Source organism: Ochotona princeps, chromosome 14 (genome assembly GCF_030435755.1).
Source record: "Ochotona princeps isolate mOchPri1 chromosome 14, mOchPri1.hap1, whole genome shotgun sequence".
Taxonomy (NCBI): Eukaryota; Metazoa; Chordata; class Mammalia; order Lagomorpha; family Ochotonidae; genus Ochotona; species Ochotona princeps.
Window position 1 is genome coordinate 52,578,891 of NC_080845.1, and position 25,178 is coordinate 52,604,068.

The window sequence follows — 25,178 nt, forward strand, 5'->3', positions numbered from 1 at the left end:
GAAAAGAAGGCTGAAAAAAATAAAGGACAAATGAAAGAAGTTCCTAACCATAAGCCATTGTATTCTTCAGCCTATTTTAGAGTTAAAAGAATGAAAGAAATATTCATGGTTACAGTTCCCTGATCACAGCAGTCATTCAATTACCTGGGCATGGAAAAAGATGAGAAGGCTTCACAGGTTCTGGCTCATTCTCCCCATCGAACTCCATAGCTCATCAGTGCCTATCTTAAGCCCCTGTGGTAAGACTCTGTAGTAAGTGATTAGGGCCAGAAGTTGGAGGAGCCCATTTCAACAGAAGCACAATCTGGTGCCCTTTGCTGTCTATGCAGTCATTCAAAAGCAGAGGCAGGATTTTCACTGTTTTCTACAAACATTTATTCTGATAGTCACACTGCACTCTGGGAGTTAGAATAGGAAACAAGTCCTGATTGACATGTAAAGTTTTAGACTATAACACATGACATTTTGTGATCATTCTAGATGGGCAAAATCCATGCCTCTCTTCTGAAAGTTGTGGCTCTTCCAGGCTGTTCCATTTAGCAGACTATATTTGATCTGTGTGAATAATTTATATAAAGGAAAATAGGAAACCAGACCCTGATGATTTCTTAAAAATTGATAGTTACGTTTTATTTCTTCATCTGCATGTGCATGGGAAAGAATTAACTCAGTTATTTTCTTCCTAATACTGCAAAAAGAAAATAGGTTTTATAACCCTAAAAAGAGTTGCATTTTAGCATGTGCATATATAAGCATCATCTAATGCAATTGTTGGAAAATGCACACATCCTAGAATGCTAAGTATATTTAGCTAACCATCTGAAGGCCCATGAAACATTTCTGAAATAGAAGTGCTTGCTTCAGCAGTAAAGAACATTCCTGACTTGAAATTCAAGTAGACCCAACAATGTCCTTCTTGATTATGAGTGGTAGTTCAAGAGGAAATCTTCTGTACCAAATGAATAGTGTCTTTTATAGCTTAGAAACCGAGCAAAGTTGATTATAAACACTCCTTCTTTTTAGGGAGTTTCATTTCACACACAGATTATTGGTAATAACCGTTATTATTACTATTATTGTTAATGTGGAACTCCATCAACTCCTATATACAAACAGTGTTTTGAGAAAAGAATACTACAGCGTATTGATACCCATCATCTCGATGTATCCTTTGTTACATACCCTTGCTTGTAGACACTCATGTTAGAAATAGGTCTGAAGCCCAGAGATGGTCTCACCAACAAACCATTGAACTTACCAGGACAATAAGATGCTGGACTTTGTGCTTGGTAAATACCTCCAATGAAAGAATGTCAACTGAATTTGAATTATAGAAATGCAACAAGGTGGAGCAATCCACCGTGGGGGGAGGGTGTGGGGAGGGGCGGGGGGAATCCCAGTGCATAAAAAAATGTATCACATAATGCAACGTAATTAATTTTAAAAAAATGAAATGCAATAAAAATATGTTTTTAAAAAAACATAAAAAAAGAAATAGGTCTGAAGCAATGAGTGACTTGTCCATGTATCAAGTATGTTGTATGAGGCTCTATGAGAAAATATTGAAACTTACTTCTGATTATTAATCTATGAATAACATACTCTTTTATCTGCCATCCTCCTCATGTAATTAGTAATTCACAAAGCAAAAATACATTGATAATTAATGACTAAAATGTGCAGAGGTTTTGTAAAATACTAAAATACCTTCTGAATGATCTAAATATTAAAACATTTGGTATAGTGTTGGTGTTACAGGTATTGTACTATGACTTTTTGTTAAATTTTTGCTCTAAATTACATTTGTGCAATGACTGAAAATGTCATTTCAGAGATAGGATTGATAGGTTGAGAGACTCAAGATTTATAAAAAGATTGGATTGGAATTCAAGAAATTTGAATTCCAGCTCCAGTTCCCTGATGAGCTGGTTATATGGATGGGAGGTCATGGAACAGTCTAGACTTAGATTTCCTCATTTATAAAGTAAGTTGGTGGACTAGGTAATTTAAATTGTCAAATAGTGATTTTCCATAATCTGAAATCATTAAAATCTAGTCATATAATTAGTACTTCAATATATGGTATTTTCACCTCTTATGTGTATGTATTGTGTAATATAAATCCACTCCACCCTTCACACAACTACCCTGCAAACAAAACAAAAACAAAAACAAATCCATAAGGCAATTGGAATTTCTCAGATAGTCACCCCTCTTTACATTTGTTGCATATAGATGTTCCCGTCAGTGATTTTGAGAGTTGCGTATGACCTATTATATTTAAAAAAAATTCTTTAAACTCTTAATCTGATTCTATGAAGAAGACATCTGAAGATAGATCTTTAAAAAAAAAAGAAAATGTGGATTGGGAGATTAGAGTAGCCTTAGAAATACATTAGACAAAGTTAACGTATTTGAATATTCATAGCCTAGCATGAATGGTCATGGTCAAGTGATGAATAATTTCCATCCCTACTGTAAGACGTAAAAGCCATAAGGTAGATGTGACTAAAATGTAAACCTCAGCTTTTTTCAGGATTCCCTGGCTCCAATACCTGTTGCCTGTGGCCTATGCCTCTTTTGTCTTCTGTTTCTTATCAACCCCACATACATCTCCAATTGTCATCAAAGAAAGACAGTTCAAAGAGAATGCTTTAAGGAAAACTATATTGTTTGGGATATCTGCATCCCATATTAGTGTGTCTGATTTCCAGTCTTGGCCTCACTTACGATTTTAGCTTCCTGATTATGCACAACCAGGGAGGCGAAGGTTAATGGCCCGAAGTACTGGACTTCATGCCACTCATATGAAAACGGAAGATGAGTTCCAAACTTGTGGACGTGGCCTGGGCCACTGGGGTCATTTGGAAGTAAAACATTCATAAAAGAGCTGTTTCGCTCAGTATCTCCATCTTTCAAATAAAACAAAAATAAATTACAAGGAAAGAAACTGGCTGCCACTCCCAGCCAGGATTGACCCTGATGACCAATTCCATCTTCTGTTTTTTTGAATTGGCTACATCCTAAACTGAAAGGCGTTCTTCTAGCTCCCTTGGAACTCCTTTGGACTGGAAACCTCCAGCTCATCCTTTGAAAGTAAGCTAAGACAGTCCCTATGCCGTCAGATCCTTTCTGGGTGCATCTCTTAGCTCTGCTAGCTCAAGCTTCCTTGGGGTCTCCTTTTCTTTAGAAAAAGAAAATCTCTTCTCTTAATCTAATTATTCTTTGCTTGATTCTCTGCCCTCACTAAATGTAAGACGAAGGTTCTGTTTTAGTTCTCTTTGTATCCCACGTGCCTACTGAAATATTCGCAGACTTAATATTGAATAATTTATTATAGAAGTCCAATAGTATTAAGCAAAGTTCCCTGCACTTGATTGCTACAACATTTGGTGTCACATTCAACTTAACGGAGAAGAACTATAGTAAAACCTTTGGCCTACGGTTTGAATGTATCAGTTCTGGCAGACTGCATTTATTTGCACCCAGTATGAACCAATGTATGTGATAAAGGCGGTTATGAAGAAGCAGAAGTGAGTTCCACAGCAGCTCCATGTATGTTAAAATGCTAGGTCAGATAGTGATTTCTTAATAATAGAATATATTTTCCCATTGATAAAAGTTAAGCAAATTAGGAACACAACCTAATTTTTAAAAATGTTCCAAATCTTTTAACTTCATACACCAGGTAAATCACTTCATAATTAAGCATAAAGTGAATTAGTAAGTGTGTTTGATATAATTGTCAACATTCACTCTCTATATGTGTGTTTGTACAATTTAAATGTGACCTTTTTTTAAAGAAATAAGTTCCCTTGCAACACCAGATCCTCCAACAAGATGGTTGCATATTTAATTTGATTTGGAAATATGTAGCACCTTAGTTTTGCAACTGGGGACTCACTAAATACTTTGGTAGTCATAAAAGTGAAGATTGGGTTAATTCTTTTCAAGGAAAGATTGTAGTCTGCAAAAATAATGTGACCATTTACAACACGTTATTAGAGGTGAGCATGAGCTAGATATGTTCGTGGATAGCAGCACTTCTTTGATGGAAAAAAATATCTGTCATGTCAATGGCTGATAATAAAATGCTTTTCTGGATTAGCCCAGCTATATAGATCAGTCACGCTCCGCAGACTTATAATGACGAGTATTATATTTTCCTAAACTGAAAAATGTCCCTAATCCTTTATTGGAAAAAAAGATTTACGATCACCTTTCCTGTCAAGAAGTGAAGAAACCATGTGTGCCACTTTTATAACTTTGTGGTTTATCATTTAATTGTGCAAATTTTGTGTTTGAATGGCGTTGATGTGTTATATTATTAAAGAAATACGTATTTTTTAACCAAACACATTATTTTAAAAGAATGGCTTTCCTGGAATGATTTTGTATTTTCTTTGAGTATATCAGTAGCTTTCTCATGGAATGTTTTGTAAATATCAGATTATTATATCTGTATCATCAAACTCCTCCTGGGTTATTGTTAATTGTTACAGGATTTTGCAGGCAGATGAATGGAAGTGAATGTGACATTCACACACACACACACGCACACACACACACACGCACACACACACACATGCACATACTTCCGTATTCAATGATGTAACCTCTTGTCCTCCATTTTCTTCATGATTGGGGGCTGTTTGTATTTTGATACACTGTCATTTTTTAATGTATGTCAGTTATGTGTCCTTGCTTGTAAGCAGTATTCCATAAATCTTGGTTGTCATGGTTACTCTTGTTACCATTGGCCAACTAACATGTAGCCTTTCTTTTTTCCTTTTTTGCTGCATTAAAATGGAGCAGTAAACCTGACAGGTGAGGACTAGAGGACAAAAAAAAAAAAATTATTATGCTCAGTAAGAAGAAAATAAGAAACTGCTAAACTTTGGAGGTGTTGAAGAGTGAGGGTGGGGGCTGGATATTAAAGGTGCAATTAGCAAGTGGAAGATGGACATCTGCATAATTATTTTGATGCTGAAGTGATTCTGGGGAATATATGTTAAGTCTCTGTGTATGAGGACAGCAGATTATTTGTATGTGAAATCAGGCATAGAAGGCAGTAAAACCAGTCGCTGCATTGTGTTTGTGGTTAAGGTGAAATGCATATTTGTACGTGTCGATGCGTCTTTGCAAAACAGAAGTGTCTTTAAATCTCTTTGTTTCATTTTGTTTGTTTCAACAATAATCAGTTTGAGCACATGCACAGGAGTGCTACCATTTTTACACCGGACAAATACTGATGGCAGTGCTTCAGGGAAACCTCCTCCCTCATGCAAAGAATCTATGTTTCCTAACTTTCAAGAGTAGCAATAGTAACAATAAATGCTGACACATATGGTGAGATTATTCAGTGACTAGTCAAAACTAATCTTCTAGCTTTCTAACTGAAATATGCACATGTCTGTGTAATTCTGATTGTAGTGAAAGTAGGAGAGAATCCCAGGGTTTTGTGTCTTGCTCCCAGGGCCAACCTCCATTTGTTCTCACTGAGCATCCCATGCCCAGCCACAGCACAAACAGCCTAATGTGAGACCCCACCTCTGACCTGAATCACCAACTCCAGGCCTTGGCCCAGCACCCTGTATTTTAGCAAATGCTGCAAGTGTTTGTGGTAGACGCTAAGATTTGAGCAACAGCATTGCACTATTTTCCCTGAAATAAGACCACACACTCAATGATAGGTATAAGAAAACCTCTTCGTGTATGTGTCTTGATCTTAGTAGTTGCAAATCAAATGGAAAAACACATACAAAATATTTTTTTTTCTTTTAGCCCAAACTAAAGACAATACTGTGAACCCAACTTAAAATGTTCAGGTATCTAACTTCACTCTGACACTGCTCACATAGTGTAACATAACCTTTGTCTTTCTGTGCTGTTAATGTGAGACAATTGGACTAGCATTTAAACCTCATTTGAATCCTCTTGCATTTACAAGTGAACAAATTAGAAAAAGAAGCTTTGTAATTTATACACCAGCATTGCTAGCTTTAAAGCTACATCATTTAATGGTGTTGCAGTCTGAAAAGTTTGAACTGATTTCTTCAATATTAATAGTAGAGATTTCATCTAACTTTCCTTCAATAGCCTGTGCCCATTTGTCTGTATATCTTTGTTCAGGATCTTAAATATGATCACCCATAGAAACTCTCTTTGTTCTTGATTCCCTCCTTTTTTGACAGACAGGAAAAAGTAGAAACAAAACACTTATCACAGAGTAGCATTTTGTTGTGCATAACCCATATTGTAAACAACCATATTTTTACATTACAAATAACTTCTACCAAATCTGAAGTGTCATATGACCTTCCATTTTCTTTTCATTCGCTTTGCACTGCAGAAAAAATAAGCTTGCACTTGAGTTTTATTGTCCTAATAGAAATATAAATTGCTAAAATTAGGAATCTGCTTCTAGTAGTTGTGTTTTATGTTATTACAATTGGAAGGCAGAAGTAAAAAGACCTCAGGAAATGTATCTGGAAAATTTTATTCATATTGGATGTGATTTGGACCATTTCATAACTCCTAATATTTCATAAGATTCATTCAGTTTTTAAAACTCTTCATCGGTATAAGTAATAATGACCAAATATTTCATCTTCCAATTCTATTAGAAAATTTCCTTTCTGTTTCTGAAAAGATCCATTCCAAGCAGATGTGTGTTTATGTAATAAGAATGTAGAACAGGAGTTAATAATATTGTGATTATGTTTAAAAAAAGTAAAACAAATATAAATAGCTGATTTTCCTAACTGCCTAAGATTTTGAGAGTAAGGCTTGTAGATCATTTCGTGTAGACAGATATACTGGGAAGAGTCAGTCTTTAAGGATGTCCTATACCATTCATTAAAATGTAAGTCATGGGACAACATGGTGGGTTAGCAAGCTGATCCTCAGCCTGCAGCACCGGCATCCATATGGTCACCACTTTGTGTTCTGGATGCTCCAGTTTTGCTCCAGCTCCCTGATTATTGCGTGAGAAATCAGAGGAAGGTGGCTCAATTTCTTGAGCCCCTGCACCTGCATGACAGACCAAGATGTGGCAACAGGCTCCTGCCTTCAGATCAGCTCAGCTCCAGCCATTGTGGCCAATTGAGAAGTGAACCTGCTGATGGAAGATCTTTCTTTCTGTCTCTCCTCTCTCTGTGTAACTTTGCCTTTGAAATGAAAATAAACCTTTAAAAACATTAGGTTTAATTTAAAATATAAATTATTTATAATTTTAATATTGTGCTCTAGGTTTTTCTGAGACTCATACCTTGACCAAAAAAACAAAAAAAAAAACAAAAAAAACAAAGGTGTGTTTTCCAGCTACTCTGGTTCCTGGTACTGGCCAGTTTTTAGGATGTTCTTCCCTGTACCTCCAGTTCAGTGTCACTTAGCCTGACCCCTGGAGGACAGAAGAGGTGGTTGTTGCACAAGACCCATGAAAGTAGTCTCTTGTACAGATATTTCTGCTTCTTGTTTCCACAGTCTTGCAAGAATGACAGTAGAGCCTCTTAGGGAAAGAAGAAAAACTCAGGATTTAGTCATGAGTTTGGGAACATCCATAAATAAATGCAGCCATGCCAACTTAGATGAGAAGAGCGAAATCTGGGAAGGGCTGTTAGTATCTAGAAGGCAAACCATACACTTTCTGTAGGTTTGGCTGACCAGCAATACACAAAAGATGTTTCCTTAGCACATTCCATTTCTTTGTCTTTAGGGCTGTCCAGATTCCTCAGCATCAAATTCAGAGCATGAATAAATACTTTGACATGGTCTGCAACAAAATTTATCACTCTGTTCTCTCACATGTTCTCCTGAGCCCATCTTTCTCTTCTTAGAAATTTCTCACCAATCCGCCATCTCTTCCCTTCATTTTCATTTTTCCACTCCATATACCTGGCCCTTCCACTCCTGTTCTCAAGTGTCAAAATCACTGTTCACCTACGATTGGCAAAATTGGTATGGCTTTGGCAGTGTGTTCTGTCCTACAGCTGTACTGACACCTCCAGATAGAAAAAGAAAATTTGAGATGAGTTAATGTCAAGGGGTCTAAATGGGACTTGGCCATGTAGAGACATTTCATGAAGGCCTGTTTCCCTGAAGGCATTGAACTTAAGCAAATCAAGTGCACTTTCTCTTTGCATCAATCTTGCTTTCATCTCCTGGTTAGTTTTATTTTAGACAGATGAACAGAGATAGAAAGAAAGGCCGTGTAACAAGAACCCTCTGGCTAAGCATAGAAGGACCAGGTTGGCCGTGAGTGAGAGCCCGTTACCGCAGCAGCACTAATGAGCTGTAGCACAGTTCTGTGGAAAAGAGAAAGGACTGTTTCAAAACACTCCACAGCACTTCTTTCCCAAAATAAGAATACTTTTGCTCTGAGCATGGAGGAGATGCTATGATTAAGACCCCAGATTGAAGATTGCTAGAATAAGTTTTGGACATAAAGTTTGAACAAAAAAGGCTTCTATTTTTTAAATGGACTTTCAATCAAATTCATCAAACAAGATAGTTAATGATTCTGCAGTTGTATAGGTTTGAGGAAAATAGATAAAGAAATCTTATAGCAAATAGCTCATTGCTTGCGTAGGAATTTGTTGAAGTTGCATTATGTCAGCTTAGACAATGGTATTTAATAAGCTAGTGTATGGCTCTTAAAACTAATATAAAATGAGTAGTGGGTGGAATCAGATTTATGCAAGGCACCATTAATGTCACCTTGAGTGATAATTTGCGGAGTTGAAATACTAAGTAAATTTTCCTTTTTTTTTTTTATCTTTCCCTGTTTGCCTGTAACTAACAGAATTTTAACAGTTTAACATCACCATAAACATACAGTATGTTTTCCTTCCATTTTGAAAGAAAATGCCATGTTAAATCTGTGTGACCAAGATTTTCAGCATTAGGATAACTTAACATCTTAGAAGTATCTTTATTCCCCTGCTTTATGGGAAGGTCCAGTACATGACTACTTTGTAGCTACGAGTTATTAATTCTTAATCCAGGGAAGAGGAGAGCGAATTTAACTATTCCGCTGTAGTCCAGGAGCTTCGTGGTGGTAGCAAAATTAGCTATACCCTCCTCCATACAGATGGAGCTAATAGATATACAGAATTGCTGTACAAGGCTCAAAACGTATCTTACACAAATACTGGCTTCAAGCCTGCAGGCAGAATTGCTAGATTATTTGACTCAAGAAATAAAGAACTTTCACTCAAGCAAAAATTGTAGACCTGATCAAACATTATAGAGCCAAAAAAGAAGCAACTGAACAGGTTCCCCAGAGCTTGCTGGTTAACAAATGTTATGAATGCAAACATGAGGGGGACAAGTACAATTCTCTACTCTCATCTCTTTGAATTTTTCAGTTTTTTTTATACTTAAATTTGTATTTTATCCTTATAGGAAGAGAGCAGAGTCTGACTCCCGAAAGAGCAGCATCCCCAACAGTAAGGAGATCCCTTCACACCACCCAACTGATCCTGTAGAACTGAGGCGCCTTAATTTTCAAACACCAGGTAAGAGGAACGAGCCATGGAGTCCCATTTACAGCCCCTGTTTAAAACTGTCTATAGCTAAGTGGATATTGTCTCTAGAGGTGGATTTATCACTTGTTTTGAACCATTAATTCATCCTGCTCTTGTATTTTGATGTTGTGATTCATCCAAGCTTAAGTTTGAAATGAAATTTAAGTTCTTCATACAAATCTGAAGTGGGATGGGGAAGAGAAATAAAACATGTAATTCTACTTCAAAATTTTGGAAGCGTTATCATGTTTAAGAATAGTTACCACTTTTATTAATAGTGTTTATTATTCCAATGGCAATGACCTAGAAATAATTAAATTTCCCATCTTACAAATCGAATATCTGAGTAGCAAGTGTTTATAGATGTCATTTGTCCCATTGGGAAAGCATAGATTTGTTCTGTATTTTCCTGGTGGTGTGTATTTAGAGAACTCTGAAGCAGAGTGGTGGAAGGAGGGTTAGAAAATGAGGCTGAATGTTTTATCGTTTTAGGTATTACTATACAAAATCTCATTGAGTAATTCTGATTTCATGCTGGGAAAACCTATGGAAATACAGATTTCACTGTAAGAACTTCAAGTGCTTCAACAGAGAAACTATCCCATGCTTGCCAAGAAGCACCTTTATAATATTGTTCATTTGAGCCCACATATGTTTTGCTTTCTTTCATTTTAAGCTTATTTAAACCAAATGAATGGCAACAAAAATGTATTGTAGAGGAAGCTAAAATGAAAATTGAGTGACACATTCTTAAAACCCGACAATACTGATCCAAGTAAAGAGGTGATCTAAGTTAGAGTAATTGTTGTTGGTAATTTTTTTGTGTTTCCATCAAAAGGATATTCAAACTTTGAGTATGATACACTATAACTTTTTTGATCTACACAGTCATAGGGGAATTGCACAAATTGAAAACACATGGTTTATTTCACTTAGCATACTTTTCATGTGGATGGATAGTATTAACAACTAATTTCTTAATTGAAAGCAATATTGAGCATTTTAATCAACCTACTGGCTTTTTTTAATTTGTTTTACAACCAGACAATACTTCAATCCATAAAGCAGATTATCATTCCATAAAACAGATGAAGGACGGAATCTTCAATATTTACATTTCAGGAAGCTAAGTTATAACTTTGTCAGTATAAAAAATCTAAGAAAACATTTATAAGCTGGAAAATCTAGCTGATTTATATTTTTATAAATATAAATGAAGACTATGAATAATGTCATCTGCCAGTATTATGCAGTTCCTTGGATGCCCCATGTTGAGTTGTCCTCACTGAGTTTCATTAAGCAACTTGGTTCAAATTAAGTAATTTTAAGTAATTTTCCTAGTTCATTGCTTTTTTTGGAAATAGTAGTATATGACTTTCTCATACTACAGAGAAGTTCTTAATCACAGGTCCTAGAATATTGGACCTTATCATATTGGCTTACCCAATGTATGAAGTGTCTTAGAGCCACAGCAGTTTCTTGCTGTATGATTCTTTGTAATAGGTTTTTCATCACCCTTTGCCAGAGGAACAGTAGAAACAGATAAAATGATGGTGTTGCTCAGTACCTTGCAGTCCTACATTGCCGCATCTCCTCTGGCTTGTATGTCAGGTGCAACTTATGCTGGAACCAACCATAGTCAGCAAAGACAGAAATACAAGGTTGAGTTAAAAGTCTGATGTAGCCCCAAAGAAAAGAGCCCATGGCAGTGCTGCCCTTGTCTCCCTCTAGCACCAGCAAAGGAATGTCCTGCATGAAGGCAAAACATGAGTGGGAACTGTGTAGAAAGGATTATTAGCAAAATACCAGTGACGGTAAGCAAAACAGAAATGCCTTCAAGCAAGAAATCTGTCAACAAGTAATTCACGTTTTTTTTTTCAGTAACTCTGCAAATATTGCCAAACCCAACAATTCTAGTAAACATTTAATTGTTCAAATGTATATTATAATATTGGGTCAATTTACAAAGAGAACAAGTCAAACTTTAGAAAGTTATCACATGACTATTTCAGTTGAAGTGATATTGTATATATCATTAATGACATTACATAATTGAAATGGCATAGGAGTATATAAGAATGTATCATTTATCTTTATAACCTCAAGAGATAATATGATAAAGTTTTTTAAAAATTGATAAAGAAGAGGAGAGGAGATGAAGTAAAGAAAGAGATAGAAAGAGGGAAAAAAATGTCCTAAGATACTAGTGCAGAATTTTCAGGAAGCATTGTGTTGTGCACTTTAGCTTAAATAAGCAATTTACTTCAGCCTGATTTACTGAAATACTCTCTTTTGCCTCTCAAGCTATGATGTGATCTGATGTCCTAAAAATTTGGCCACTTCCAAAGGAAATAGGCTCAGTTGTTAATACTAAATGCTCAGAGATGTGACCATTTGATTCAGTCAGTATGGATTCCAGCCAATCTCTGTGAATTGCTTTAATCACTTGTCAACAGGATGACAGCAGAAGGTGGCACTGTTAATCAGAACCTTTTTGTGTTTTTTCTTCTCATCTTATTCACTGAGAGTCAAGGGTTTTCCTGACTGATAGAATAAAATGATCCTTCAATTATGGTTGTTGCATGACATGTATTAAAATTCTGTTTAATTTGGGTACTTAAAAATTGTTACATTTCCCTGTCTGAAATATGCATATAAACGTGGAATCTATGTTTATATAGTTACTTATCTCCAAGGATTATAATATTTGAGGCTATTTATTAGTGCTGTGCATAAATAGGGAATGGGTAATCCATGGGCTCACTAAAAAAAATAGCTTTCAATGATGGAAAGAACCTAGAACAGAAATCATTCATGAGAGCAAAGTATTTTCCACTTTGGAAATCTCTGTTATGAATGATTAAAACCAAAATGTGCAAACATTTTTATTTGAAATTCAGTTGTCCTTTCAGAAGCTGACAGGAAACACAGTGCTTAGCCTACTGATTTCATAAATTCTACTTTCCTAAAGTATATGTGTATAATTTGGTAAATAAAAGATGTGTTTCAATTTTATGTTTTAAATTTGTTTTAATCTTATATTTTAAATTGTTTATTCCTATTGAAATTTTTAGATTTAAGGAGTCGATTTAATTCTTACTTCTTCCTAATATTCTAAATTAGATAATAGTGCAATATTTGCCCAATTGTTAGTATATCAAAAAATATAGCTTTAAATTCAGTATCACAAAAATACTTTGTTCAGGAAAAAAGTCAAATTTTGAGCCAGTTATTGCTCCACTAAGTCCCAATAAAAACACGGAGAAACTTGTCATTTTTGCTATTACCAACTTTGTGAAATCAGGTGTATGGAAAAACTATTGCTTTGATATACTTTGAAATTTTTTGAATAGAAATCAACACACAGTGTTAGTGAAACAGTTTATCCAAGCAGAAGTAGGTCAGGGAGGTTCTGGCTTTCTCTCATGAAAGTAGACACTTACTGGAAGATATTTTCCATGTATCTGTAGATCTTACTGTATTTCTTTGTGGCTGTTTGTAGCGAGTTGCTTTATCATTACTGGTTTACTGGTACCTGCACCAGGCAGGGCCAGTATGCAACAGGCAACTGAAGTGGCAATGGTTATGTCAACAGTAACTTTACGAAGTTAGAATGAAGACTGTGATATATACAAATATACTATTTAGCTCAAGTTAGACTCACCACAACAGATAATGGAATAACTGAGCAAAATGAGTAAAGCATAAATTACAGATATTTGCTAGAATCATCAAATGCTGATTTGGCTTTTCAACTCTTTAGAAGAGGAAAGTGCAAGTTCATTTATTGAAGATTCTTCTAAAGAAATTCTGTTAAAGAAATTCTGTATGAACATAAATAACTGTGTATATTTTCGGATAGCTTGTTAGATGTATAACAGAATATGCTCCCTGAAAGGCTTTCAAACAAAAGTGCAACTGTAGTGTTTGTACTTGCATCTTTGAGAAATGGAGATTTCAACATGGATGATCAGATGTTATAACAGAGGCCTCATTATCATTCTCTTGACATTAATATGTTCTGATGTAAAGCATACATGGAAGGTAGGTGATTGATGGGCTGTGGAAAACAAAAACAAACTCATAAAAAGTTAACGTATCAGAAAGAGGGACAGCATCAGCAGAAATGTCGGCGCAGCCACTGAGTAGGCTGTGAGAGCTCTGGAGGCACCTCTTCTGATCCATCAATTTTGTTAATTGGAAAAATGTTAGCAAGGCCCATTTTTATGCATAATTTCTTCTTATCTTCCTCTCTTGTTTTACACCATGAGAAACTGGTGTATGACATCGATTAAGAATACTGGACCCTGCCATTGTCCATACCTACAATGTCAGGATACACGTATATTGCAGAATGATGGACTTATGACTGTTATTCAAACTACACTCTTGTTACAGGGGAATTCAGTGGGAGGAGAGGAATCCCAGAGCCTAGGAAACTGTATCATAAAATTAATTAATTAGTTAATTAAATTTCATAAAAAGAAAAAAAATACCAGATATGTTCTCATGAATATAAATTGTAAAGTTCTGATATAAAGGAGCAGGATTTATTCAAAATCTGCAATTTGAGAAATAATACACTTAAAATGAATTTTAATTAATCCATTCCACATTTGGCTGAAACTTTGGAGAATCTTTCACTTAGTAATCATCCTAGTCACAGAAGCCGAATTATCAATATCATTTTCCTAAGAAGCAGTTATACCTTAAAATCAATGTTCTCTTCATTTTAATTGGCCTTTACTTCCTGAGATAATTTATAAAAAAAGAGCAAAGCATATTTATTTCACTCAGGATATTCTAAGTATTGCAAAAATTATATTGAAATATGACAAATAGTTGATGACTTTCTCACTTTGACTGTTAATTTGGTTAAATCCATTTTAGAAACGTCTACTACCACTGATTTGAAAAGCAGTTGATCTTCTCCCTCATCCATGTTCACAGACTATTCTCCAACCTTTGTTGAAAGTTGTTGGAAAGGAGAATCGTGGAGAGAGTGTCACTGAGTCTTTACAGGCGCACATATAGAGTGATTTAATAGGATCTGAATGATGGGCCACTTAGATAAGCATTTGGCCTAATAGCTATGGCACCTACGTCCCCTATCAGCCTCCTGATTTCTATATGAAGCTCAGGCGTCTGACTCCAGGTTCCTGCTAACCCAGAGCCAAGAAGTCAATGGTTAAAGTTCAGATAGGTTCTTACCACTCATCTGAGCTTTGAGTTCCCAGCATTGGTCAAATCACAGACATTATGTTCATTTGGGGAGAAAACCAGGAAATGGAAGACTCTTTGTCTCCTTAACACACACACTCTTCTCTTTCGTTTATCTCACTCTCAGATAAGTAAAAGTTCAAAAAAAAGTGACATACAAAATGCACTACGATTATGACTAACCTCAAAAGTTCTATCTAGCAAAATATGTATTATAAAATATCTACTGGATTTTAATGGTAGGTTTCAAATCTGTAGAAAGACAGTATTTGGTGAACGTTTCTCTCTAGCTAATAAAGTCCTTTCAAACATAATCTGACTCGGTAAAATACTCACATTGTAAAGAATTTGAAAAAAGAGCACCTTTTTTTAAAAAATTAGCCCTTTTTCTAAATCTCCTGTCAAATACCAGCATACCTTACATATACCATTTCGGTCCATATTTTCTTAGAAACCTATAGTGCTTTGGCAAAAAGTGACTAGAAAAGTCAGATGTTAATATGTTAAACCTCTTACTGACCATCAAACAGACTATAAATGAAATATTACTTTCTTTTCTCAAACTTAGCACATTTCGTATGTGTGTCTTAATATCTAGAAAGCTGAAAGTAATAAGGATTGGCTTTATGCACATTTTGCCACTCTTCATAATAGAGATCAAATTCATTCCTCATCGAGCCGGTTTTGGTCAAATAACTTTGGTCAAATTGTCTGATTTCTTTTCATTTTCCTAACTGGTAAAAATAATGGTGAGTTGAATTAGGGGGAAAAGAATAAAGAAGAATACACATAGTTTGAATCATGCAAGAACAAAGTTCTTCTAAAAGTTTAAGAAAAACTTAATTGAAACATAAAATTTTGGGTGCAAAAAATAATAGATATCCATGCACACTCATATACATCTTTATATCCTCATGACAAAGTTCAGTATCCATTCTGTTGCCTTGTGGATATAAGCATGCAATGTGTCACACTTACCATTTTTTAAAATTTTAATCAACATTCACGCAAAATATAAGTTTTGTTCTAATTGGCCAAATGTATTCTTGACTACTCACTAGGTTTCTCTAGACTTACAAATCAACATTTTAAACATGAAAAAAATGTCATAGAATAATCTGGATTTTTTAGTTGCTATCAAAAGCCTGTAAGATGTGACACCACTGGCCCTGCATTTCCACTTGGCTGAGCCATTGCTGAGCTGAATAGAGTCACCCTTCTTAGAAGTCCACACTTCTACACAGCCTTGACTCTTAACATGGAGATGAGCGTTTGTTGCTGTAAAAGCAGATCTTTTTTTTTTGTTACTATAGTGAATTACTTGAGACAAGCTCACCATATATAGAGGAAAGGATAACTGCCTTATGGTTTTGGAGATTCACAGCCTCAAGTCAGACTGGCCCACTGATTCAGCCTGGGAAGATGGCCTTGTTGCTGGCAGAGTCCTGGGGCAACAAAGAGTAGCACATAGCAAGAGACAGAGAATACATGTGCACCTGTGTCCATGTCCGTGTTGTTACAAAACCACCAGGATTTCATTCTGGTGTTTCCACCCTAAGGAGCCAGTACAATACATTGACCGCTCCAATTGCATAGTTAGATGAAATCTGCACAAAACTTGGTCCCATGAACTCAAGACCTTGTAGATGAAACCTTTAACACATGAGCCTTTGAATTTCCAAACCGTGTAAACTGTCATTTATTTCATGCTCGTTGTTACTTTCTTTATAACAAAAAGATGCTTCTTTACACTGAGCCTTTGTCAAAAGTAGGAATTCTGATCTTTAAAAAGAGGTGGAATGGGTATACTCTTTGCAGTTCTTCTTACAATGCAACTGCTAGCCATCCTCAGTCATTTCCTTGCCTGTCAATGACCTCACCCCTGCTTTGTAAGATTATAACTGCCACTAGGAGAATAATACAGTAAAAACTGTCCAAATTGCATGGTGAAATTTTGCTGCTGAAAAATCTGAGCTAACAGACAAAAGCAATTTAACTTTTCTGGATTTGGGGGGTGTTTTTACCAGACATGAAAATGCAGGACGAAGTCATTTCTAAGCTACTTTTCAGCTGAAAATGCCATGATTTTGAAGCTTTGTGTTGTATAAAAAGCAACCATATTATTATCACAAATGCGTATCCTATTAAAAGTAGTGATTTTGTTTTTTCTGCAACCTAAGGCAGACTTCCATGACCGCATCTGTCATTTTTCATGTTGACAGTGTATATTGTGGAGATCATACCTTCAAAATGAATACTCTGCTGAATTTCAATGTGTGCCTCCAAGTGCTTTTATGTTGTGCATCTGTAGCTTTGAACTGGTGATGTCATGACACTGCCAAAATCTTATCGGTTGTTAGCTGAACTTAAAGTTCCTTGCTGCTAATTATAGCTAAACAAATGTAGTTGGTGAAGAGGCAGTTAGAGAAGACTCAAAGAAACCACCAGTATGAAGCTCATCTTGTTCTCATAAATCCTGAATAGATTTTTGAATGAAAATAAATTATTAAATGGAGTTACAGCTCCCCACATCCTCCTTCTTCATGAATTCCCATAAGACCCATAGCTAGGCTAGAGGGGCAGTGGGTAGGAGGTTAAAGATACAAATGTCTGGCTCCACATCTAATATTCTGAATTAATTAATGTCTGTACAACCTGTGAAGAGGAATTATGAAGTGCCTCACATAATTCAAAAGTGAAAACATTAGTCTTATGGCACTGTTGACCTGCTTGTCAGATAAAGACTAAAGAGATAACATGGTGAGGTCAACTTAGTTTTCTTAATGTTTAATGTTTTATTCCGAATCGAACATTCTATCCTGTAGAATCCCTCCAGTAGTGGACAGTGGAGAAATCTCTGGGATAATTCTGGAGAATTGTGGGACAGTATTTTGGAATAGAGTCGAGTGTTTGTTTTCTGATATGAACTAGAGTTTCAGAATAAAGAAGTTTCATCTCAGGTTTATTCTTTAGCATTATTTTTACATTGGCGTTGGTGTTTTCAGAACATCATATATGCACATATATAATATTTGACTTACTGAAGAAAGTAAGTGTATAGCTTGTTCCCAATACAGACAATTCTGGGTAATTTTCTGTTCTTAAAAAGAAGTAAAAGCTCCCCTACTCTCAAAGAAAAGATGCAGTAACTTTTGGAACCTTGCATTTGTAACAATTCCAAGTGACTCTTCTGTATTCAGAAATGCCATTTGTAGGTGTTAGAAATGGGAATTATGAAGAGGGAAGTAGTCACTCCAAAATGTATCTAATTGTGCCTTTTTGTCTTATATATAAAGAAATTGAAGCAAATGAGAGTAAGTGATTTGTCCTATCAGTAGAGGGAAAAACTGAAGGTAGAGCTTAAATTTCACTTTCTGTGCTTTGTGGTAAAGAATAAACCTACATTCTAGATCAGAATTGTTTTCTCCTGTATCATTGGATTCCTACAAACTCATCTTCCTTCTGTGTGAAACACACTTCTCCATTTTTGCTTGTGCTACAAATTTGATACAACATTGTACATGCAGATCTTTTTAAAAAGTCTTCCTTAACCCTGTAGTAACTTTGCATGTGATATATATTTTGATTTAGAATGAATCAGTATAGGTTTATGTGGAATCAGCTGTAATTAGCTTCCAAAGTAATCTGACCAGACCATATGATAGTGCATGCTAAGAAGTAATTATGCTGATCACATTTTTTTAGTTGATTGTTATGGTCTTCTACTGCTGTTATACTAATACTTTTCCCATCTCCAACTGGCTTTACTTTTTGCAGCTTTGAGCAGTAATTCAGTCCCCTACGCATCCCTGATTGGCTCTGTGTCCTCCCTCTCTAGCCAAACCACCACTCAGTCCATATATGATAATAACTCTCTCCCACGATTCGCTCGAAAAGGTCTAAACATCTTTGTCTCTATTGTTTTCTCTGTTAAAGTACTGTAATGTTGCCCATTTTCATTTCCATGGAACCCCAAAGTCTCCTCTGCCGTGGCATTTCCATTCTTTCCCTTAGGGAGTGCCTCATCTGGATAAGATCACTTTAATTATCAAATAACTGTCACCCGCTCCCTGCTTCTACAGAATGTAAAGTATGCAGAAAAGTTGCAGAAAGAGCTTCACAGTTTTAACCCAAGTACATAACGAAAACAAGTGCAAAACAATACCCTCCAAGAGTTTCTATTTCTGTGCAATTTGTTTTTATTGGATCTCTGCTAAAATTTTGGCCAGCTGGAAACAGCCCTTCAGTAACCATGAATTCTAGAACCCTATGATGTGTAGTTCAGGGTTAAAGTCTTGAAGAAGCAAAGTTGTTTTTCTACATAGTATTCAAGAACTCTTGATTATTTGGCATTTTAAATAATGTAATATACTGGGTGACTTTCAATTAATAGCATGATTTCCAGGATGGCTGTGATTGAATCACATGCCATGGTGACATGGTGGTCTTCATCCCACAGCCTCACACCATCCAGAGATTCTCAGTGGCAACATGGCTTCCAGTTTGAGCTCCTCCCTTGGTTTCTGCTCTTCAGAGTTTCTCTGGGGTATGTTAATTCAGACTTGTCTAGCCAGCTGGGTTTCTGTCCTTAAGACGTGAGCCAGTAATGCTATCTCATGACACTCTTAGAAAACTCAAAAATATGCTCTCATCTCTGGACTGAGGCCACAGCAAATAAATAAATAAAAAACCTCAAAATTCAGTGTGAAATAAAATAAATATCATAGGAAAACTGGTAAAAATTTCAGGGAGATACAGAAACCACCATAGATTCTTTTTAGCAAAATTTGTGAAGTTAAATGATCTTCAGCTGGCAGACTGAACTAACATATATCAGCCCCAGTTTCTGCTTTCTTTATTTTTCCATACCTTTTTCCTTCCTTGTATTTTCACGATTTCTCACTTTCCTGAATTCATTTCCCATTAGTGAACAAAGATGTTTACACCTGAAGTAGATTGTAGCTTTGCTGGGGGTTGAACAACAGGAACCTGGGGCAAAATAGAACCCAGTGTGACCATGGAGAAATGTCCAAAAGCGGTCTAGAACCCCCATTCTCTACAATCTACTACTAGTGGAAACATTTTTGAAGCTTACTGTGATGTTGGTCTTGTTGGTGATTGTTGTGAATGAAGAGTAGTGCATGTTGTTCTTTGTGTCCATGTTTGCATGTGATTGTCAGTCACCTACAGGTTTGTGAAATAGTCAAGCAATCATAATCTAGTTACAGTGTATGCTGTGCAGTGAGTCCTGCAAAAATGTGTAGCGTTTTTGCTAGTTCTTTCTAAAATTATACAAGGCTATCCATTTCATTTTTTTGAAGCGAATTGGTTCTATTTTATTTCATTTACACCATCATTTCCTTTGCAGGTTCAGATGATTCCGGTTACCCCGGTAACCTTCATTCTTCAAGTTAGTTTTTCTTGATTATGCATAAGTCACTTTGTGTTTCCTATCGAGCTACTACTCTTTCCCTTTTAGGCTGCTCTCAGTGTATGTTTTCTTAGTTCACTATACACCATTTAATTCCACACAATTTCCATTTCACACAGTGCAGGAGAAGGAGTTTGAAATGACATAACTGTCATTACTCAAAGCAGAAGTTGACATCAAGTCTGTTAGTTTTCTCCACTAGCTAACCTCATTGATTCATAGCACAATAACGCTTTCTTTTACACTAGGAGTGTTAGTTTGGGAATTATGCTTGGTGACTTTTCTATTTGGCCACAAAATCCACCTTTCCAGAGCATGTCCTGCTTTGAGTAACCAAACTATCTGCCTGCTTCCTCACCTAAAACATCTTTACTACTCACATATTTTCAGGCCATTTCTAACTATATATATTCTTTATATTTTGGAATAGTTTGCATCACTTTCATTTGTTTTCAAATCTGTTTTTCTTTGCTTTTTCATAGGTATGGCTAGCCATCCTCCAATACCTATTTTGGAACTTGCAGATCACATTGAAAGGTTGAAAGCTAATGACAACTTGAAGTTTTCCCAGGAGTATGAGGTGAGCCATTGTTTATACCCACAGCCAATGCCAAGACTTGCCCCTCAACTTATTTTTAACCAGATTCTTGAAAATTAACTTTGTCAGTGCCTGCTTTTTAAATGTGACTCATTATCTGACAACGATAGCCAGCTTAAAAGTACTGCATAATCAATACCGTACTTACATGTTTAAAAAGTGTTGATTGCTTTACGTTTATTCAGCATTACTTGTTGGGATTAATTTGTCTTCCAGGTTTAAATTCATAGGTTATTCTGAGTTGGTATATCTTCCAGTAAACCATAGAGGTTCTGAATATACTGACTCCTCAGGAAAAACAGTGTTACAAGCAATGAGCAGATTTCTCAGTGTACTTTGGTTTATATTGTTTGAACACTTTGTAACTATTGAATACATATGCATAGTTATGCCTTCAATCTAAAATAATACTGAAGCCGATATTAATATAGTAATATGTTCCCAGAAAGTTTCTGTTACGAAGGAATGATTCACTGAATGCTGTGTTAAGAATACTGGGAGCCTTAAAGGTTTCCTTGTGAATATTTTATAAGGCAGGGGAGAAAGCCAGAGAAAGGGAGGAAGGGAGAGAGAGGGTTGTGACATTTAACAAGAAGGTGGTTCTAAAACTGAATATTCCAAATTTTTGCAAACAATAGAGACTTAGAATAAAACCAGGGCATTAAATATTTATACTCTGATTCTTTTAGGTCATGTTTTTACTCAGCATAAAACTACAATTTACAACTAAAATTTTGTACCTGACCAGGCAACCGAAAGATGTGGGGTACTCAATCAGCCAGATTGTACTGTAGAACAGTTCCTGCTGATTCACATCATGGCAGTCTTAAAAATCTTTGTTATTTTCTCTTTTGGTGTTTGCTGTATTAGTCTCATACAGGGTATTTACAATGTCTCAGTTCCAAACAACTTTAACATTCTCTCCAGACACATTTGGTGGGACCTTCCAAAGAGAAGGTCCACCTCAAGTGGCTGGAATATGCAAGTATTAAAAGCTCTTTATAATTCAATGTGGAGTAGCAGAACCTGTGGCAATGCAGATATCCCCAGGACCTTCCTAAAACCTTTGGGTCTTCAATTTCTACTTGAGATTGCTGTGGTAGATTAGCAAACATTTTCTGTGTTTCTCTCCACCTCTACCATCATGAGCTCAATAGGCCATTTCTGTATTTGCTTAATACCTTTATCAAATATTTGATTTTTTTAAATGGAGATTTCATTTGCTTTTCTGCTTATTCTTTTCTTTTATGCTGAAATAAACATTCAGAAGAACATCTATAATTTGGAGAAATTGCTATTGTGGATTGTGCTGTTTTTTTAGATGCTATGCTTCTTATTTCTGTCTGACTCCTTTTCTTAATTATGTTGGCTCTTTTTAAATTACGAAATATATTTTGAAGTGGTTTTTATAGTTTCTTAAATATTTAGTTATAGATGAGAAAACAAGGTGAATAATTAAATTTACATGAAGCAACAAAAAAAATTCATTGTTAGGCACCGATTTTCAACATTAGTCATCTTTCACCGCTCCAAGCTGTTTTTTATTGTTATGATTCTTTATATTATTGTGCTATATCATACTTTTTCCTTGATCCCACTTTAATTCTCCATATATGATTATGAATAATGTCATGGATCACCAGAAGGTAAAAATGAAACTCAACTTGTTAGTAAGTCAATAACCCCTCCATTAACCCTAAACCCCTGATGATATTTGCATCAAGTAAGATATCTTAAATGTATCCATTGAATCAAATAACTGCCTGTTTTAAATGCAGATTTTCTCAAGTAATGTTACATTTAAAGAGTCTTTAATGATCCTCATTTAGCCATTAGAGCCAATGTGAAAACAGCTAGGAATTTCATGCTGGCAGTGCTTTCATTAACAATTCCCCCTGCCTCCCCCCACTCCCGTCCCCAGTTGCCTTAGCCATTTATGTGATAGTCCACCCTGAGTCTTAACCATTTATCATATGAATGATCTGTGATTAAAGCTCTATGTGTATGAATTGATTCTACCATGCCTTAAAAGCCGTGAAGGTGGCATTTAAGTGTTTTAGTCATCTGTGATAATAGTATTAAGGCCTCTACATTGCATTCTAGACCACCAAGAATCACTTGGTGGTGGAGGGAGAAAGATGGAGATTTCTGCTTGTGATTTTGTTTTGTTTTGTTTTGTTGTTGCTGCTGCTTTTAATTAGCTATTACTTGTTATCATCCATGAAAATTTGAATAGATTTCCACTGGTTTTCAGTGGAGGAAATGGAGGAAAGAAAATTACATGACTATCAAATACCAAATTATTTTGGTGTAATCACTATGAACTAATTTCGGCTGAGACCCCTTAAGATGCATGAAGCTAAATTTGTCACTTTGATTCTAAGATGAAAATAGAGGTTGAAAGCGTGAAAGCTGTATGTACTGACCTTGAGGTCAGAATAGGACAAAACAGGTTGAATTGTACTAGTGTTATTATCTCCTATGAGAAACCTCCTTTCCTGTGAAGGCAATTGGATTCTGTGACAGCAAAACAAAGGAAACTAGGACCATCTCTCCGGGTTTTCATAAGCATTAAAGGTTTTAACTTTCTGATGTGAGACTAAAAAGACCTATTAGAATTTAAGTAGGTACAATTTGAGGATGGCATTCAGAATTAAGGAAATAACCCTCTTATCAAAGTTTCCATGGCTGTCAAAGAGAAAAACCTCATGGCTAATGAAACTTCAGTAATCTCACCAAGCAAAACCTTACGCTAGCAACTAACAGTCACCTGGAAATCTACCTAAACCTTCAATTTTCCATCCCAAACCTAGGAATTCTGAGATTCAGCATGATCTCCAGTAATTTACATTTTGAAAGAGCACATCTAATGTCTCTGCTCGCGTACTCTGACCTCTTCAGACCTCTTGCCTGCCTCTGTGTCCTTTGTGCCTCTCTAGGTGGGCTTCATCCTTCCGCCTCTGCAAGCTGGCTTCTCCTGTTTCTCCCACCCACACAGAGAAACCCATCATTTACGTTATTTTCATTTATACATAGTCTCTCTAAAGAAAAACATAGTTCTGAATACTGCCAATCAAATTCTGAATGCTGGAGAACAAATTCTGGACTCTAATTACCTTAGATGTTGTAAAGGTACAGACTGACACAACTGTGGCCAACTCTAAATTTGTGTAGATCTGGTTTCTCCTTTGGTTTGGTGAAAGCATCTTTCTAAGGAAGAAGGTTTCTGATCTTGGAAGATAAATCAATAATTTCTTTGGTGTGGCGCTGCTATAGGAAATTGCTGTATCAGGTGCTGGGAGGCATAAGGAACTTACTAAAAATGCTCTACCCCTGGGATGTCCAATTAGCAAAGAGAAATATAATGTGTTTTCATAAAGTCTGGGAAAATACATACCATGAAAAAAATCATATGCATGAATTTCAGAAAGTTTGCACCAAAATCGACATCTTTAATTCCTTTCTCAGAGAACTCTTTGATAATCTGTTGTATACATAGAAAAATAATAAGGAAACCAAGGAACGACTCCTGTTAGAATGCTATTTGTATTTATAGGGGTCAAAGAGAGATGAATTGGGAGGCATATCAATGAAAAGGTGGCACTAGATGCAACTAGAAGAAGTAGAGTAAGAATGTTTTGTCAAAGAAAGGATATAAGTTGCATAAAAACAGATACTCTAGTCTTTGGCTGTGCAAAATATAGATGACAGACATTATTTAACACTGGCATCACCTGAGAGCTTGGTGTAGTTGCAGAATTTCAAGCTGTATTTCAAAACCACTGAATTAGAAACTGAAGTTTACCACGATAATCTTGATGATGTCTTTACGTACTAGCTGGATCGATGACAATGGAACACATTATACATGATGGGAAGTTGGGTATGATGAAGTTAGGTGGGTAAGGAGGGTTAAGAACTGGAACAAGCCTCCAGGGCCAGCCTCACTAGTGTCACCAGTAAGATGATTTAATGGTGGAAGGGGCAAGGGACTTAGACGCAGATTTACATTTTGACTTGAAGATTTATGTTCATAGCCTTGCAAAATCATATAAACCTGTAAACGTCTCACCTTTAAAATGTTTTGCAGTCAGAATTAGGTAATAAGTATACGTATGTGTATAGATTTCAGTATTCACAATGTGTAAATATATGTGTGTATATGTGTGTGTGTGTTTACATATGTATGCATATGTGTCAGATAAAGGGATCAAGAACTGGTGGATACATGGCTTGACTCTTTTTATATGGGGAACCGATGAGAAGTTTTTTCTAAAGAGATGAAATAATTTATTTTAAAAGTATTAAATATTTTCAATATGATACTACTTAGTATTATTAAATACCTACCATGCCAACCTCAAAGTAAATCATTCTCTAATTGAAGAGACATGGCCATGAA

The 25,178-nt window shown here is 35.8% G+C and overlaps 1 protein-coding gene across 17 annotated transcripts in view; it reads left to right on the forward strand.

Moving 5' to 3' along the window:
- The window catches only part of PTPRD (protein tyrosine phosphatase receptor type D), a 1,483,320-nt gene that overhangs the window by 1,365,034 nt on the left and 93,108 nt on the right, over positions 1-25,178 (forward strand). For 9 of the 17 annotated variants that reach the window (XM_058672196.1, XM_058672195.1, XM_058672198.1 and 6 more), the window contains 3 exons: positions 9,406-9,518; positions 20,116-20,157; positions 20,661-20,758. In XM_058672196.1, coding sequence (XP_058528179.1) covers positions 9,406-9,518; positions 20,116-20,157; positions 20,661-20,758 — 253 coding nt within the window. The remainder of the gene's footprint in view (positions 1-9,405; positions 9,519-20,115; positions 20,158-20,660; positions 20,759-25,178) is intronic. The other 8 variants (XM_058672202.1, XM_058672204.1, XM_058672203.1 and 5 more) reach the window with 1 other exon arrangement.